The sequence below is a fragment of the Tamandua tetradactyla genome, chromosome X, assembly GCF_023851605.1.
Source record: "Tamandua tetradactyla isolate mTamTet1 chromosome X, mTamTet1.pri, whole genome shotgun sequence".
In the NCBI taxonomy this organism is placed as follows: Eukaryota; Metazoa; Chordata; class Mammalia; order Pilosa; family Myrmecophagidae; genus Tamandua; species Tamandua tetradactyla.
The window spans coordinates 145,283,385-145,301,957 of record NC_135353.1 but is presented as its reverse complement, the minus strand read 5'-3'; the positions used below and the strand labels follow the sequence as shown (position 1 = coordinate 145,301,957).

Here is an 18,573-nt window from a genome sequence, read left to right as displayed (position 1 = left end):
TTAAGACTCTAAGTCAGTATTATGGCTTGCCTAATCAGTATCTTTTTTCCCAATTTTTGTTTCATTATAGTCCTTCACCTGGTAATCAAGGTTAACTTCATTTTTCTATTTAAAATTGCAAGCATTAGGGGACTTAGGTAGTGAAAATATTTGCGGTTAGTGACTATGGGAAGTACCTAGTTGAAATCTAGGTAAATATCATATCATATAGAACGAATTTCAGTTAATGCACTGACTTTGTAAGCACACACTTTCTTAAGAAATAGTAGTAACTATTTGTGGGTAGATCATTGAATATGGATCATTTGTGTTCTTGCTTGTATATATATATATTTGCATGAGAGGTTTCAGAACTAACTCTTATTTTGTTTATTATTGACTGTTTAAAATTTTGTCAGTGAAAGATATAGAACCTAATCTTTTAGTTCTGTGTTCTTGGGAAAGGTGCTGTATACAGATAACAATAGCACATACCTGATTGAAAGTTTGTAAGGAATAACAAGATACTCCATGTAAAGTACTTAAATGCGTGCCTGGCACTTGGTGAGTCCTCAACAAAGGTTAGCAATTATTAGTAATAAATGTCAAAAACAGAATGTGTTGACATATGAACTTGTAGATAACTATCACAATTACCTATAAATTCAATGCTAATGATAAACCAGAATATTCAGTTTGGCTTTCTGACTTGAGAAATGTTTTATTAGCTTCCTGATGCTGCTGTAACAAATTACCACAAACATAGCAGCTTAAAATAACACAAATATTTTCTCTTACAGTTCTGAAGGCTGGAAGTCCAAAATGATTCCTGCAGAACTAAAATCACAGTATTGCAGGAAATGCTTGTTTCTGGGGGCTCCAGGGAAGAATTGGTTCTTTGCTTCTTCCAAGTTCTGGCACTGGTGGGCATCCCTTGGCTCGTGACTGCATCACTCCCATCTCTGTCCCCGGTGTCTTGCCTCCCTTTTATCAGGATTCTTGTGATTGCATGCGCCCACCTGGGTAATCCAGGATGATCTTCCCATCTAAAGACCCTTAACTTAATCACAACTGCAAAGTCCCTTTTTCCATGTAAGGTAGCAGTCACAGGTTCCAGGGATTAGAATGTAGACCTCTTTGGGAGGCCATTCGTCTGCCTACTAGTAATGTTTTCACTGCCTTTTAACGGTTCTTTTAAACTTTTTTTTGTATGTATGTTATTTTTCACAAAAAAAAGAAGGGAAAAAAGTCAATTGTGATGATAAAGAATAATTAAGCCCTCTAGCATCCTGTATTCTGGAGCAGCTAGAAGGAAAAATCTGAGATGATGGTATGGTAGCCCATGACAGACTCTGGGATCTGTCCTGTAACTCCTTGTTGAAGAGTGCTTTGAAAACTATGGCTTTATTACTTCTTTGCTTTGTATATGTTATTTTCGACAATAAAACAATATGGATTTTATCAGATGAGAAGATTCTGTAACCCATCAGGATATAAGGCAAATGCTCATAGTTCTTTTCTTGGCAACTTTAGCGGTCATATTCTTACCAAGTACCCCTAGTGACTACTAAGCACCTTTATGAAAGTTAACTGGTTTTGCTATGTTCCATGGCCTGGTAAAGCTAAGTGATTAAACCTGTGATGGGGGGAGTCCTAGTTATGTTGTGAAGCATTGACATCTAGTGGGTAGAGGCCACGGATGCTGCTAAACATCCTACAATGCACAGGAAGTTCCCACAGCAAATGTCAGTAGTGCCAGGACGGAAAAACCTTGCCATAGAGCAGCGTTTCCTTAATTGTGGCTTACTTTCATTAATGTTGAAGATGCTATTGCTCAGACCTCTGCTTCCCCAAGTGTAGTCCATGGACCAGCAACTTTGCCATCACCTGGATCATTCATAGCTTTGAAAGCTTCCCAGGTGATCACAATGTGGAGCCCAGGTTGAGAAGCATCGCCTTAGCTCTCCTCCCACTAGTCCACCCTTCTCACCAGGTGTTAGCGCTCTGGATACCGAGTTTAACTAGAAAACTAAAACTTCTTGCTACCTACAACAGTCAAATATTGGAGCGCTAATGAACAGAAATCTACTGTTTTCTTGAGAGTCACAATAGGTATCTTCGTTATGTTGAATTTTAAAAACAGGAAAGTGTGATATGGGTCAGGTTTATCCAACTCTCAGTTAAATATCTTGGCAGGAAGAACTCACAAAGGAGAGCCAAACAGTTCAGCTAAGCTCATGTTTGCAGCAAACAAGCAGTGATGGAATATATTCACTTTTCTTCCCTGGTTTTGTGACTTGCCTCACCCAATCTGCTGACTTCGAAAGCTAAAAACTTTCTGCGGTCTGAGCTTTTGCAGTTGAATAACAGTGGAGGGCATGATACATACGAAAGGAGTAAGAAAGGTGAATTAGAAAAGTGGCAGACGGAAATCGTAAATTGCTTTTATTTATGCTCTTTGATCCTGTGAACAGTGCCCGTTCTGTTCTAGCTAGTCAGGCTCGTCCATTTACTGAATTTCCTCCTGTCACCAAGCATTGAATTTCACAGAATTTTCTGGCAGTGTTTAGAACATTTTGATTTCCTTAATAATGACCCGGTATTTTAAGTTTGGAATGATTTGATATAGTTAAGTCAGTTAAGACTATAGTAATTAGCACAGCCCTGTAAATATTCAGTGGCTTATAACAATCAAGGGATAATACAGGACCGACTAGACCCCAGTGTTTAATGCTAAATCATACATTATTGTATTTGCTTTTCATGGTAATTCTCCTTAGTAGACTTATTACCCTTCCCATTTTACAGATGAGGGAACTGAAGCATGTCCAAAGTTGAACAGATGGTAAGAAGTCGAGCTGGGTTTCACGCACAGGCGGTTTTACTCCCGAGTGCCTGCACTTTACCACCTTCACTGTGCATTTCTTCAGGCTGTCTTTGCAGACAAGCATCAGCAAGTGCCAGGGATTGTCTGAGCTATAGCTGGCTGGCTCCCCGAGACAACTGTCGAGTTTTGCAGCAGAATATTATATAAATTTCCAGTGACCTTGATATTGAGGCCTTTTCTAGCAAGCTGTGTTCCAGCCGTCATTTCCCTAGGATCAGTAGTTCCTCTACCTGGAAAAAGTTGAGAACAAAACCTAGTGTCTTGAAATACATTTAGTTGCTCTTGATGATAATATTATGGAAATGGACTTTCCCTATGCATCTTTGCGATTTCACGGATCTCTCTTACTTAGCTTCCTTGAAGGTATCTATATATCGCTATTCACATGGTTTCTGATTAAAACCCCATGATACTAAGCACTGACTAGAATACAAAATCTAACCCAGGATGTAGCTTATTATAATTTCTCATTTAAACTTTTAAAAATACTTTCCTTATCGCAAAGCATTAATTGACTAACTTGATTATAACATAATAAATGAATGTAGTGTTAAAGGATAATTTTTGGAGAAGATAAAATCATCACTCTCGTAAAGACACAAAATGAACACGTGTCAGATTTTATTTAACTCGCTAATTAATGAGGGAACCATTAAAGATATTATGCCTGGTTCAAAGCAGATACTGAAGAAACACAAATGTATACGCAGCAGAGAAATGTTGAAATGAATTTGCCACAACTGGTCTATCCATAGAGCAATCATCGGTTTCGTTCCACGGGACACAACTAATTTGCATTTTTTATGGATAAGATGTGCATTGCTATTAGATTTCTAGAAGTTAACTTTAATCTGTACAGAGTTGTAAAGTAGCCCCTTCAAAGACAAAGGTGCACACTGCATAGGATCAGGTCCTTTTCAGAGGCTGTGGCATTCCATTGAAAAGATAGCCAGTGATCTCTTTGGCTCATTCCAGAGTCTGAAAATTTTCCTTAAAGTGATATCACGTGGATGCATTAACCAGGATATTTCTTGTACAATATACACTCTGTTTCTTTAATTGCCCAATGAATTTATTTACTTGGGGACTATTATATCCTTGCAATGGTTTATTGGGTATTATAAACAAACCAGGAAATGTGCGTGTGTGTTTGTTTTAGAGCTCTGGATACAGAGTTTAACTGGAAAACTAAAACTTCTTGCTACCTACAACAGTCAAATATTGGAGTGACCCATTAAAGTGAATCTTATGGTTGAGAAGATTGGAAAGTGTTGTAGTAGGGAAATATTTGGCATACTGTGGGTAATTAGGATGACTCTTGGATTTAGAAATTTGTGTTTTTGTCTTGTAGAATTAAAATTACAGTAAAGCATCCAACTTTGTGAATAATTTAATTCCATAAACCTTTCTAAGGAATACCTAAAATGGTACAAATGCATATATATATATTTATGAGAAACAATGCATGTTCTTTTTTAAAAAATGCAGAAAACATTATAGAAGAAAATCAATACCAAGATAATTATTTATGATAGCAAACATCATATTAAATACTGCTGTTGTTCTTCCTGGTCATTCTTTTATCATCTATGTTAGTATTATTCCTAACAACACTGTTTGGCAGTGACTATTTTTCCAGGTGATTAACTTCTTCAAAAACGTTTGTGAAGGTTGGATAATACATCATCTTATAGATAGTCTCTATAATTTGCTTTAATACTTCTCTATGTTAATATATAGATAAATTAATAATGCTTTCCTAAACATATCCTCACATAAATCTCTATCAGGATTTATTGTTCTTTATCTAAAGTAGTATATTAAATTTCTGTCACTGAGTAACAAATTATCACAAACCTAGAAGCCTAAAACAGAACAAGTTTATTGTCTCACTTTTCTTGTGGGCCAAGAATCTGGGCATGGGTTTGCTGGGCTGTCTGCTCAGGGTATCACAAGACTGAAATCAAGGTGTTTGCCAGTATTGGGATCTCATCCTAAGGCTTGGGAATTTCTTCCAAGAACATGTGGTTGTTCACAGAATCTATTTCCTTACAGACATAGGTCTGAGGCCCTCAATTCCTAGAGGCTGCCCACTGTTCCCTACTTTGTGACTCTCACCAGAGCATAGCAGTTTGAGTCTTCCAAGCCAACAGGAGAACATCTGTGATGCTTTGAAGTTCTCTGATTTCCTCTGCTTCTGGCCTCTAGACCCTCTTGCAGAGGACTCGCCTGATTAGGTCAGGCCCACCCAGGATAATCTCTCTTTTGATTGACTTAAAATCGACTGATCATTGACCTTTAGTACATCTAAAAAAGAACTCCTTTGTCTTTGCCATATAATGTCACATAATCGTAGGAGTGATATCCCATCATCTTTACAACACTTGCCCATACTGGAAGGAAAGAGATGATACAGAGTATGAATGCTAGGGGGCAGTAATCTTGGAGGCCAGATTAGAATTCTTACTACCACAGATAGCTATCAATAAGTGGGATGGTAGATTCACAGTGTTTTCATATTTTGAAGGATATATATATGCATATAATGTAAATTGCTTTCCAGTAAGAATGTAACAATATTTACTCCTACCATCAGATTGTGAGTCTCCTTGTTTTACTGTATCACAGCAACATAATAAATGTTCATCTAAGTAAATTTTATTAACTGTTTTTCTTTCTCTGTGATTGTATATATATAAATATATAGATAACATTGCAAAATATAGCATCTTTTTAATTTGAGAAAAGTACAAAATATGTTTAGTATGCATTTGTAATTTACAAGTGTATTTGAAAAATTTTTATATGTAGTTTCTATGTGTTATATATTATCTGTTCGTTCTATTTGTCCATTTTCTGTATTCATCTGTTTGCTCCCTTTCCCAATAAAGTTGTAAAAGTTATTTTTTCTGTTAAGAATACTAGCCTGTTGTAATTTTTGTTGGAATAGTCTTGCTAATTTGTAATTTGACCTTTAATTTTCCATATAATTAAAAGAAAAGTTCATGTAAAATTTGACATTCTCTTTAGAACTCTTTCTATTGCTTTATGATGGTAAACTCTCCTTTTATGAAGATTAGATAGTGAAAGTCTTCTTTGGAATTTTATGATGAGCTTTTTATAAAAATTCTTTAAAATTCTAATAATTTTAGAATATGATAGGATGTGTGATTTTAACTTTATTTCTCCCTAGATAGTCATCTCTTTCAAGCATGAGTTTTTTGTTGTTGTTGTTTTGAGTTTTTATTTTGAAATCCTTTCAAACTTGCAGGACAGTTATGAAAATAATGCACACCCCGTCTGGAGAACTCCAACATACGCCACCTTTGAAGATACCTAGATCCAACAACTCTAAAATTTAGCCACATTTGCCTTGTCATTCCATTTATATATCCATCTGGCTATCTTTTTAGCTCTCTGTCAAGTCCATTTTCTGAACACTTGAGTGTAGGTTGTATACATTATGCTCCTTGAACACTTATTACTGTCATGCACATTTTATAAGAACAAGTATATTCACTTCTGCAACCACCTTAAGTGCAGTTAGCAGGGCCAAAAATTTAATATTAATATAAAGCTTACAGTCTATGCTCCAATTTTTTCATATGGCCTAATAATGTTCCTTTGAACTTTTTCTCCTCCCTTGTTAGAGCCCATCCAGGATCATGCATTGAATTTACTTTTCATTGTATCTTTAGTTTCTCTTTCTTTTTAAATTGTGGGACTGCATATATAACATACATAACTTTCCCATATCAACTACTCACAAACACATTCCGTGGGTTCAGTCACATTCACAATATTGTGGTACCACCTTCCATTCCTAAACCTTACTGATCTCCCCAGACAGAAACCCAACACCTATTATGCATTAACTTCCCATTTTCCATGACCCCCCCCCCATTCCTGGAAATCTACACTGTAATCTCTGTCTCCGTGAGCTTGCATGTTTACTGATATTTTCTTTGGAGTTACTATGGGGCTTAAATTTAGTACTCTAAATCTGTAACAATCTTGTTTGCTTTGATACCAAATTAACTTCAGTAACAAGGGTAGTTCAGTGGTAGAATTCTTGCCTGCCACGCGGGAAACCTGGTTTCGATTCCTGGCCTGTGTACTTCCCCAAAACAGGCAAAAACAAACAAAAGAACGAACAAACAAACAACAAAAATTTGACAAATGGTGCTACAATAATGGGATACTCGTATGGAAAAATAATGAAATGTGACCCCTTGCCGTATAGCATACACACACAAAAATAGTATATACAGACCATGGTCCTGTATTCCACTATCTCTTCACCTTTATGGATATAATTCTTGTCACATATTGCACATTTAAACGTTATTAGTCCAAAACCATTGTCATCGTTATATTTTATGCATCTGCCTTTTAGATCCTGTAGGAACTAAAAAGTGGAGTTTCAAACCAAACATACAATAGTACAGGCATTTACATTCACCCTTGTCGTTACCCTCACCAGAAATCTTTATTTCTTCATGTAACTTTGATCTGTTGTCCATAGTCTTTTACTTTTGACTTGAAGAACTCCTTTAATATCTCTTGTAGGACTGGACTAGTGGTTACAGACCTTCTCAGTTTTTGTTCATCTGGGAATGTCTTAATTTTTCCCTCAGTTTTGAAAGACAGTTTTGCTGGGAATAGAATTCTTGGTTGGAGGTTTTTGCTTTCAGCACTTTAAATGTGTCTTCCCACTGCCTTTTATGATGATAAATTGACACTTAATTAAGACTCCCTTGTATGTGAAAAGGGAGCTTCTCTCTTGAGGCTTTCAGAATTCTTTCTTTAAGTTTGACTGTTTGATTGTAACGTGCCATCCTGTGGGACAAGTTGGGTTTAAATTGTTTGACATTTGTTGAACATCTTGGCTGCGTATATTCATGTATTTCATTAAATTGGGGAAGTTTTCAGCCTTTAATTCTGTGAATATTCTCCCTTCCCCTGTGTTTTTCCCTTGTTGGACTCTCGCAATGCATATATTGATACATTTAATTGTATCCCACAGGTTCCTTAGTTTCTCTTCAGTTTTCTTCATTCTTTCTTCTTTCTGCTCCTCAGACTGGATGATTTCAGTTGTCCTGTCTTCAGGTTCACTGATACATTTTTCTGCTAGCTCTAATGTGTTGTTGAACTCCTCTAGGGAATTTTTTTATTTGTTACTGTGGTTTTCAGCTTTGTTTGAAAAATCATCAAATAATTCCCAACCATCATAATTCCCAACCTTCTATTGATACTCTCTTTATGTTCATCTATCATTTTCCTGATTTCCTGTAGTTCTTTGTCCAAGTTTTCCTTTAGCTCTTTGCACATATTCAGCACCATTTTAAAAAGAAGCCTTTTTTCTGGTTTGTCCCAGGTCTGGTCTTCGTCATTGAAGGGTTCTAATGCTTTAATCATTTCCTTTGTATGGGCCACTGCTTCCTTCTTCTTTTTTATGTTTTGTAACCTTCTGTTGAAACCTGGACATTTTGGTATTTTAATGTATTATTGTTAGAATTTAAAGGTGTCCATTCATTAATCATGTATCCAGCTAGTGTTAAGACAGAGAGAACTTTCCTTGAATACTAGAAGCTAACCACACCACCTCCCACTCCCCAGCACCACCAAAAAAAAAAAAAAGAAGGAAAAAAAACGCTTGGCAGATTGACCTGTGCCTGTGCTCTCCTTCAGGGCTAAACCATACCATATTTTAGAGAATATCTCTAAGCCAAAGCCTGGGGACCTCCCTCATGCTTTCTGTGCATGTATCTTGTCTTGAGTATGCATATGTGGCCCTAGGTATTTCCATGGATACAAATGTCCCCTCTTCCCTAGGAAACAATTTCCTCACAGTCCTAGGCACAACACTGCATTTCCTACACAAGCAGCCTCTTGGTCCAGGCAGCACAGCTTGATTGCTCTCCTACAGCGTTCAGTAGGAGAACTCTGGAGACTGCTTTCTCCATGCAGGGCAGATTCTGGTATGGTGACTCCCTCAAGACACCACTGGACAGAGTGGGCCAGGTATACATGCTCCCAGTGTGTGCATGAGGGTTACTCTGATCCCTCCAGAACTGGGACCAGGGATTTGCACTGTGAGTGGAGGCCAGTTCTGTCCTGAGCCAGTGTGGAGTGGAGAGGCCAGCCAGAGTGATGAGATCTTTTTTTTTTTTTACATGGGCAGGCATGGGGAAAGGAACCCGGGTCCTCTGGCATGGCAGGCGAGCATTCTTGCCTGCTGAGCCACTGTGGCCCACCCGACATGAGATCTTAATGCTTTTATGTAACCCGTTTCTGGATTTGTGGCTTGCCCTGTTATTGCAGTAACTGTTTTCTGGAGCTTGGAGGAAAATGTTTCTGCCAATTCTTGCTTGTTGTTCAAAGCGTTGAATGCAGAACAGAACCCTGAAGCATCTTACTCTATCTTTATTGGGGTGGGTCAAGCACCATCTTTTTTTATTCAATGGTATATGCTTCCTTTATATTGTTCTTATGTTTTGTTACATCTGTTGTAGTGTTGCGTATATCCTTCCTGGATATGTCTGTGTTTGTGGCTGTACTATGCATTCAACTAGACTAGAATTATAACGTATTTTGATATCATGTAGGTCAAGTCCTAGTTAAGTCCTCTTCCTTTTTCTAAATTTCTATCTTGTTTATTATTTCATTCACATTTTAGACTTAATTTCTCAAGAGCCACAATAAAAATAAGCCTGGCTTGGACCAGAAGTGGTTAGTATTTATTTGGAACAAACTGACACTTTTTGTCAATATTGACAAAGTAATCATTATTTTTATCTATTCATATTTGTTCTTGGTTTAGTACATTGTGTTAAGTAAGTTTGCATAATTTGTAGCCCCAGAAAATCATTCTAGATTTTTTATGTCCTTGTGTATTTTATACTCATACTCACTTTAATTTTGTTATATTATTGGTCTTATTTTATTAGTAGATTCAAACAAAATTTGATCTACTCCTTTATAATATGAAGCTGATTATGCCACTCAGTTCCTTAGATGTCATTGTCTTCCCACCTACTGAAGTATGTGGTCCACTCCTTCCTGAGAGACAAGCGAGCCCTTTCCCTATTGGATTCCATTACAACTTTTCAGCCTCTCCTGGGGCCACCCATACAGTAAGTGTAGGCGCTGCTGCAGAATTAACCAGTCTGCAGGACATTCCAAAGCATTTTATTTCAGGTTGCCCCACAGCAAATTCCACAGTGTTTAATTCTCAGGACTATATTTAAATAAGGAATGCATGCATTGTGGGCAGGGTTATTTGGCCATTGAATTTTATATTCTTTGTTACTTGGTAGGGGGATCTGTCAAGATCTCTATGCCTGCAGGTTTTACAGGCACCTTGGCCTTTCAGTTAGATTCTGAATCAGCCTTTGGCGATTAGGATAGAAGCTTAGTTACAAGATCTGGGAACTTAATGCTCCTTTGTGAGCGAGGCTGTGTAGGAATGCTTCTGGTTAGGATTGTGTAAAAAAAAAAAATCATATCTGGGCCAATTTGTAAAAAAATTATCTCAATGACCTAAAACTTATTTTAGATGATCTAAATATACCCCTCCCTACATATGTCCCTGAATTGAATAGATTGTCAAGTATATTGTTTTATTTGCACTAGTGGCTTTTTGACTGTGCCACAGTCTCTCTCTGTCCTTCTCTACCTGGAATCTCCTGCCCCCTACTGTTTAATCCTGCTCTGTCCTAGTCACTTTTTTCCTACTTCCAAAGTCTTTGAACCTTTTTTTTTTTCCTACTTCCAAAGTCAGCCCAAATGTCACTCTTATCTGGGAATGTTTTTGTGACCACTCCAGGAAGATCTAAGCACTTCACATAGACTTTTTTTTTTTAAACATTTTTTATTGGGAAATTTAACATACATACAAAAAAGCACCGAATTTCAAAATACATTGTAACAAGTGGCTATAGAACAGATTTCAGAGTTTGGAATGGGTTACAGTTTGACGATTTTAGGTTTTTCCTTCTAGCAGCTCCAAGACACTGGATAGTAAAAGAAATATCAATATAATGATTCAGCAAGTCATACACATTTGTTAAATCCTATCTTCTCTGTTATAATGCCTTCTCCTTCTCTGTTATAATGCCTTCTCCCAGTCTTTAGGAGTGTTTGGGTTATGCCCGTTCTAACTTTATCATGTTGGAAAGGGTGTCAACAATAGGGGATAAGGGGATGGAACTAGTTGATGTTCTTGGAGAGGCTGACCCCTCTGGGTTTCAGGACTTATCTGGCCTTGAAACTCTCTGGAGGTTGTAGGTTTCCGGAAATTAATCTTAGTGTGTGAAATATTTTGTAGAATCTCAGATAGAGCCCTAGGTGTCGTTGAGGGTTAACAGAAATGGTTTTGGTTGGGGTTTGGCAAACTGTGGTAAGTAATTTGCAACATCTAGCTGAAGCTTGTAAAAGAGTATCCTCCAGAATAGCCGCTGGACTCTCTTTGAACTCTCTTAGCCACTGATACCTTATTTGTTAGATTTGTTTTCTCTCTTTGGTCAGGAAGGTGGTGTTGATCCCACGGTGCCAGGGCCAGGCTCATCCCTGGAAGTTATCTCCCATGTTGCCAGGGAGACTTTCACCCCCGGACTTCACATAGACTTTTGGACATTCTTCTCTTATGACATGAGACTCTTTGCTATCATTATGAATTTCTATGTCTCTCTTCCATGGGATCCCTGGCTGCAGTGACCATTTCCTTATCATTTCATACCTCCAGTATTTAGAAAGCATCTGAAACATAGTTGTCACTCAGCAAGTTTTAAAAATAAATGTATAAATATCTTCATAATTTATGAATGGTGGATTTCCTCAAGGTAGCAATGAAAGGTTTATTCTAATTTGTAATAAAGAAGTTTTCCTGTGATTAATGTTGTCATGCTTTTCAGTAACTTTCAGTTGTAGAATCTGTAAGAGTCTCTGTTTCTCCTCTGCATAGGGACTCTGTCTCATAACGTTAACAATGCATTGCTTTGTGTTAATCGTGGACTTGGAAAATATTTTATCTCTATTATACACACTCGAAGACTTTAAAAATATTTTTTAATTTAGAGTGAAAAATGGTCGTTTTAATAGTGAGTTAATGTTAAGACTTTTAAGGGTTAAATGAAATATAGTGTATTATTTAGTTAATTATTACTTACCAACCTGGAAAGGAGAGAAAGAGGAGATAGGAAAAGGAAGCTAACATTTCTAGAAAATGTGTACAATCAAATGCTACAGTTAAACAACACAATGGGATGGTCAACATAAGACAGTTATTTTATTTAAGGCTTGTAAAACTTTGAGGTGTATTTGCTACTGCAAACCGCTGGGAAAAAAATGTGGGTCAAAATGAAATAAAAAAAATACAGCACATAGCTATGCCCATGCTTTCTAGATGAGAAAGCTGGGGCTTATAAAGATGAAATAACCTGCTTAATATACAGTAAGACTCCGAAGCCCATTCACTCTATGTTATAAGTAGAATAATTTATGTGGGTCCCCTCCATTGCACTTCCAAACTTATCTTTGTCTGCAATCACCTGTACTTTCTTTCTCCTCTGCCTGTAAAAAGAGGTCTCCCAGCTTCCCCATACTAACATCTATTCCCTTTTAGATTTGGATTCCTGTAGGCTCCAGGGTACAAAGCCTAAACCGCTTTTCTTCTCTACTCATCCTTCCTATGTTTCTGAATCTATGTTCTTTTTGATTCACACTGCCTCAAACTGCTTTTCATTACTTCCTTTTTCTCTCTCTTGACTTTGCCTGTTGCATAAATATTTTTAGGCCCCAAGGTATCTCCACTCTCTACCTCTGCTTTGCCTTTGCCTCAGTTTACATATATGTCCAGCGTCTTCTCTACCCTCAACTCTCTCCCTTAGGTTATTAATCTAGACTGCCTACCCTACCATTCAGAAACAAGAAAATGAAGCTTATTTTTCACCTTAGATATCCTGATTATGATCTCATTGTTCTAATGTGAAGACTGACCGATGTCATCACCAGCATCTTAGTTCTAAAGCCACCTGTCTCTTTTTAATCCTTCAAATAGTTGAGGTCTACTGATTGTCCCCTTAAATAGCCTTGCTTTTTTCATCGACCTCTTTTTTGATCCACTCTCCCTTTAACTGCTTGCTTTTTGTTATTTCTGTTTTCTCCCTCCTGACTCCATTGCCTGTCACATAAATATCTGTAGGCCCCAAGGTTTCAAAGTCTAAGGTACCTTCTCTTTACTCATTCTCCCTGTTTTTCCTAATCCATGCACTTAACTTCAACTACCATTACAATGTAGTTATCTTCCATCTCTCTACTCAACTCCTGGCTAGTATTTTTAATTAGCAACGAGATAATTCTAAGAGGAGATTCCATGGTCAATTTAACTCAACATGCCCAAAATATAACAATGTATTTCTCTACCCTGATAGCCTAAAATGTCTTCTGTATAACTATATATTGGTAAATGCTATCACAATATACTGAGTTGCTCAAGTTAAGCCTCTGATCCACTTTTTTTTTTTTTTTTTTTTTTTTTTTTTTAAAGAGAGAGGGAGGAAGGGAAGGAAAGACAGAGAAGGAAGGAAGGATGGAAGGAAGGAAGGGAGGAAGAAAGGGAAACATCTTGTTTTTATTATATTTTTACATGGGCTGGGGCCGGGAATCCAACCGGGGTCCTCCGGCATGGCAGGCAAGCACTCTTGCCCGCTGAGCCACCGCGGCCCGCCCTCTGATCCACTTTTGAAGCTGCTTTATAATGTTACATCCTTTAATATCATCAAATTCTATTTATTCCCAAATCTACTTTCTACTCCCAGTATTCACTGCTACTGCCTTAAGGCTGGCTCCTTTTCTCCTCTTCCTGTATTTGCTAACTAATTTCTTTCAACTTTAATTTGTGCATTCTAAGACGCAGTTCCAATTATTCACTTAGAAGCACCCACCAGCTCTTCATTGTCTATACTGCAAAGAATCTTAGGACTGTGTGAAAGGGGAGTGAGTCAGAAATATCAGGTGAGTCATTACATGTATTCTGAGGAAACATATTCAATATACATATTATTTTCATGATAAAAAAGTAAAGAAAGTAAAATTGAATGAAATATTGTTGGGTTATGAAGTTAGGAAAGTCCCAACTTCTTACCTTGCATATCATGATGTTAGCAATCCTACTTTGCCATCTTCAAATTCAGTCACTACAGTTCACACTCTTTGGCCTATTTCAGATCATTCCTGGAACTTGTTATTTCACATCCTTGATGTCTCTGTTTCCTATTGGTGCTATAGCAAATCACCACAAATTTAGTGGTTTGAAATAGTGCAAATTCATTATGTAAACCTGCAGTTCATGAGGTCAGAGAAGTCTGAAATAGGTCTTCCTCAGCTTAAGTCGAGGTGCTGGCAAGACTGCATCCTTTCTAGATGCTCAGGGAAAGAATCTCTTTCTTGGCATTTAGCAGCTTCTAGAGGCTGCCTGCATTCCTTGGCTCATGGCCCCTTCCTCCATCTTCAAGGCACATCACTCCAGTCTCTGACCTCTGCTGCCATCATTACGTCTTCTCTCTCTCTGATTCTGCTCCCCTGCCCCCACCCCACCTTGTGATTCCATTGGATCCACCTGGATAATCCAGGATAAACTCCCCATCTCAAGATCTTTAACTTAATTGCTTCTGCAAAGTCCCTTTTACCATGTAGCATAACATATTCACAAGGTTCTGGGGATTAGGATGTGAACATCCTTGGGGACCATTATTCTGCCTACCACACGTGCTATTTCATTCATCCTTTGTCCTGAACCAGGAATGTGCTTTCCCTTAGAAAGCCTCTCCTTAATGACTCCACTGAAACACTTCTTCCTCTGAAAGTCCTTTCCTAAGCTTTCACTATACCCAACCTGCAGCAGAATTAATAGATTCCTCCCTCTACTCCCTTGGCCCATTATACTCACCATATGGCATCAGGGCCAGTCTAATTAAGTAAGTAAGCATTTGTCTCCTTTATTGGTCTGGGAGCCTTCTTTATTAGACTACATTGCCTTGTCTTTATGTCCCCATTGCACCATAGCACAACACCTTGTAACTAGTATATGCTCAGTAAGTGTTTATAAAATGATGAGTATGAATGCCAGAATTCAACTGCGTACAATAGCGGCTACATTTAGTCTCTCATTCATTCATTGTTTCAACTAGCAGTCATTGAGCACTAGAAATACAAAGATGACTAATACACACATTCACCCTGGAGGGGCTTTGAGTCTGATAAGAGAAAGACATATAAATGAATACATAAGCTAATTGTGTGGGTGGGATATAAAGAAGGCTGGTACGTACAGAAAACTTCACAGGAGAGACTATGAGTACAATCTATGATATTAGTAATAATAACAATAATAATCAACTGCATTAACAACAACACCTTTCATTTATTATGTTCTGTGTGCCAGTGCTGTTTTGAACACAGCGTAACATGTACTGTTATAAGACCTATTTTGCAAATGAAGAAACTAGGTGCTGAGAGGTTGAGTCATTTGCCCCAAATCATACAGCTGATAAACAAAGCTGGGTGAGAACCCAGACAGAGTGACTTCAGAGCCCTCCTCGTAACCACCACGATATGTGCATTCTGTATCAAGTTTAAGAATGGTTTACGTGAAATTAAGGAGTGAATGGTATTCTTGATAGGAAACATGCAAGTAACTTCAGATTGGTTGATCTGGAAATGAAAGCGTCTTGAAATTAGGTCACTGATTCTATGAGTTACCATAAGAAAATACACAAGAACCTCATTAACTGTTTAAATGCAGTTTGCACTACTATTTCTGGGTGCAAATTTTAGTTATGCAACAAGAACAGTATGCCTGGATGTCTATGGCTAGACATATTTAATCTGCCCTTCAATTTAAGATACAATGGATTTCTCCAGAGGTTTGTAAGGAGTATTGTATATCGACCAAGATGTAAGTTGGTGAAATGCTACATAATTCGTTTTTGTTTTCCCTAATACACAGTTTCGAGAGATTCAATTAAGGCTCACAATCTTAGGAAACTGATGCTTTCCAAACCAATTTAATTTTAAGAAATAGAATCACCAACCAGCCTGTATCCTTCCTATAAATGAAATGAGTAAGGAATTAGTATTTTGAACAAGAATAAAGTAATAAGATAGTTAAGCTGGAAGGTCTTGCGGTGTCTAGTTGGATCCTGGAGTTTCGTGGGCAGTGCTGATTAAACTCACACTGAGAGAGGAACTGATTCTTGCTGCTAACCTGAAGGCTGAAGATATCAACTTGAAGATTTCCCGCAGCTCCGGTTAGTGCCGTGGTTGGCAAATGGGATTTGGGTTTTAGGAATGCATGACTCAGGCGTGCGCTTTAATGTGGCAGTTTGTCAGATGTATCTGATGAGTCGGCTCTTTGGACTAGGTTTCATTTCTTTCTTTAGGTGAACTAAAAGTCCTGGTTAGAAAACTGAAGCAAGCGATCATCTTTTAAAGGTGTTGGCATTCAAATAGCTTATTCTCAGTGCTATTTTAAAAATTCGCTGACTTTCTGATTAAAATGATGGTGACACGCTGATGCAAGTGAATGGATTTTCATTTTGTTTTGTGAATTAAAATGTGTTTTAACAGACTTTTATTAATGTGAATGAATTAATCGTTTAAAAATATCAGAGATATTTGAGGCTCTAGGAGAGCACAAAATGTGACTGTCAAATCACAGTTTCAGCTTCTTCATCGTTAATAAAGACATTAGTGATTGAAAGCTGGGTATGATCAGTCCTCAGATGTCTTGCAAAGAAACTTGTGCTGTCTTGGGTTGACACTATATTTGAGCTGTGTTCTGACTTGCTACTTGATGAAATTGAGTCTTTCAGCTCTGCCATCTCACTCTCATACGAAAAGAAAAGAAGAATGCTTTTCTGAGGAAGACAATGTTCATTTCAGTTAATTTCAACTGATATATGTGTCCTTTTTGAAATCAAAACTCTAGCTTAGTGTCGCTTTTAGTGCCCCTTTGAGAACCTTGTAATAGGAGGAAATGATATATCTTTCAAGCTTTCATGGACAGTGTACTTTGTTTCAATGGAGAATAAAGTCTTAAAATTCTCTTGAAGTATCTTTTCGAGTTTTTTGGAAAAGAGAATGGTAAAATCACAATTAAATGCTTAGAGGCATGGAATTTATGATTTCTTTTTGACTGGAAAGGCTGGTGTTCACTAAAACCATAATCTGTTATGGCATGGAACATTTAAAAATGTCATTGTTTGCTTATTTATATTAAAACCTTGTTAGTGAAGTATTCCTATCAAAGGTGTTTTTTCATTTATTTAAATACAAATAGGGCCTCTAAATTTGGGGAGATTCTATGTCTTAAGGAAATGTAAGATTTTTTAAACATTTTGAGGGGTCTATAAAGGCGTAATTTTGGTATTACTGCTTTGAGTTTATTTAGGAACCATTAACATAGGGGAGAATATAATAGTGATGTTCATATTCTTTGTTTTTGTGGAGTTCGTTGCCCCATTCATGCTTGATTAAAAGTCTAAAAAATAGTCTTATTAAATTGTTATATCTTTTAAAAATATGTACCTTTTTTTTTTCTTTTAGGGAACAGCCTTTAAAAGCTGGAAGATGAAAGCTCCGATTCCACACTTGATTCTCTTATATGCTACTTTTATTCAGAGTTTGAAGGTTGTGACCAAAAGAGGCTCTGGTAAGCTGAACTCCTTCCTTCCCTGTCCTTTTGATGGCTTGGAGCCATGGGAAATTTATGTGTGTGCCTTGTGTGAAGAGGTTGAGAATTAATGGGAATCCATATTGTGGAGAGAGTGTGTATATATCTCTTTAAATGGGTGGAGTCTGTCCATAAGGGATTAGGAAGGAGGTAATGGGTTAAAAAATATGGCTTATTTTGTTAACCACTGTGAATTGAAATGGATTCAATACTGAAAGCTTGCATTTTTATTTCATTTTATTATATGATTTGCACATTTTTTAGAGTATCATTTTAATTTTTGTATGGAAATATTAAGTGTGAATTGTTTCATTTTAACTTTTGATGTTACCATTTCAGTGTCAGCTATGCCTGGGGCAGGTTCCTTCTCACCTGATTTCAGTTGATTTGTTGAATTATTTGCAAGTATTTAAAGAATGTACCAGAGTTATCAAAGAAAATGTCATGGAGATATTCCCTAATATTTTAGTAGGAAAAATAGAGATGAAGTAGAATGGTAATATTAAGGGAGCTGCTAAATAGATTAATATGAAATTTTATGGAAACCTTTACATGTTATCAGGCATCTTAGTTTTTGATTGACTTTTGATACTTGGAGTTAGTGAAATGTACAAGGAGATTTTGAATAAACACTGTTATTGATGTGAAGTTGTTATCTAATAAGTCACTGATGGTACAAAGCCTTGCCATATTCATACTTTATGTGAGATTACAGAATTTTTGCAGCTCCTGAGTATAACGAGGAAGTAGAATGTATTAAGTCTGTTAGTTCCAGAAAGATAATGTGCAAAAAAGATAACTTGCCAGAAGCTTCCGAGTATTGCTGTGTCACAAATTGCATGAACAAATGTAGATTTGGAGTTCAGAAAGGAGAGGGAATGCTAGGGCTGACATGGGGCTGGGCAGCAGCCATTCACAGTTCCCTGGGTTAAGGGGCTTTCAACTCACGTTGATGATAATATACTAAAAAAGG

General features: G+C 37.2%; 1 protein-coding gene across 2 annotated transcripts in view; it reads left to right on the top strand.

The window, feature by feature from the left end:
• The window catches only part of LOC143670130 (interleukin-1 receptor accessory protein-like 1), a 992,918-nt gene that overhangs the window by 100,040 nt on the left and 874,305 nt on the right, over positions 1 to 18,573 (top strand). For both annotated transcript variants that reach the window (XM_077144759.1, XM_077144760.1), the window contains exon 2: positions 17,474 to 17,579. In XM_077144759.1, the coding sequence (XP_077000874.1) occupies positions 17,498 to 17,579 (82 nt within the window). In that variant the 5' untranslated portion in view covers positions 17,474 to 17,497. The remainder of the gene's footprint in view (positions 1 to 17,473; positions 17,580 to 18,573) is intronic.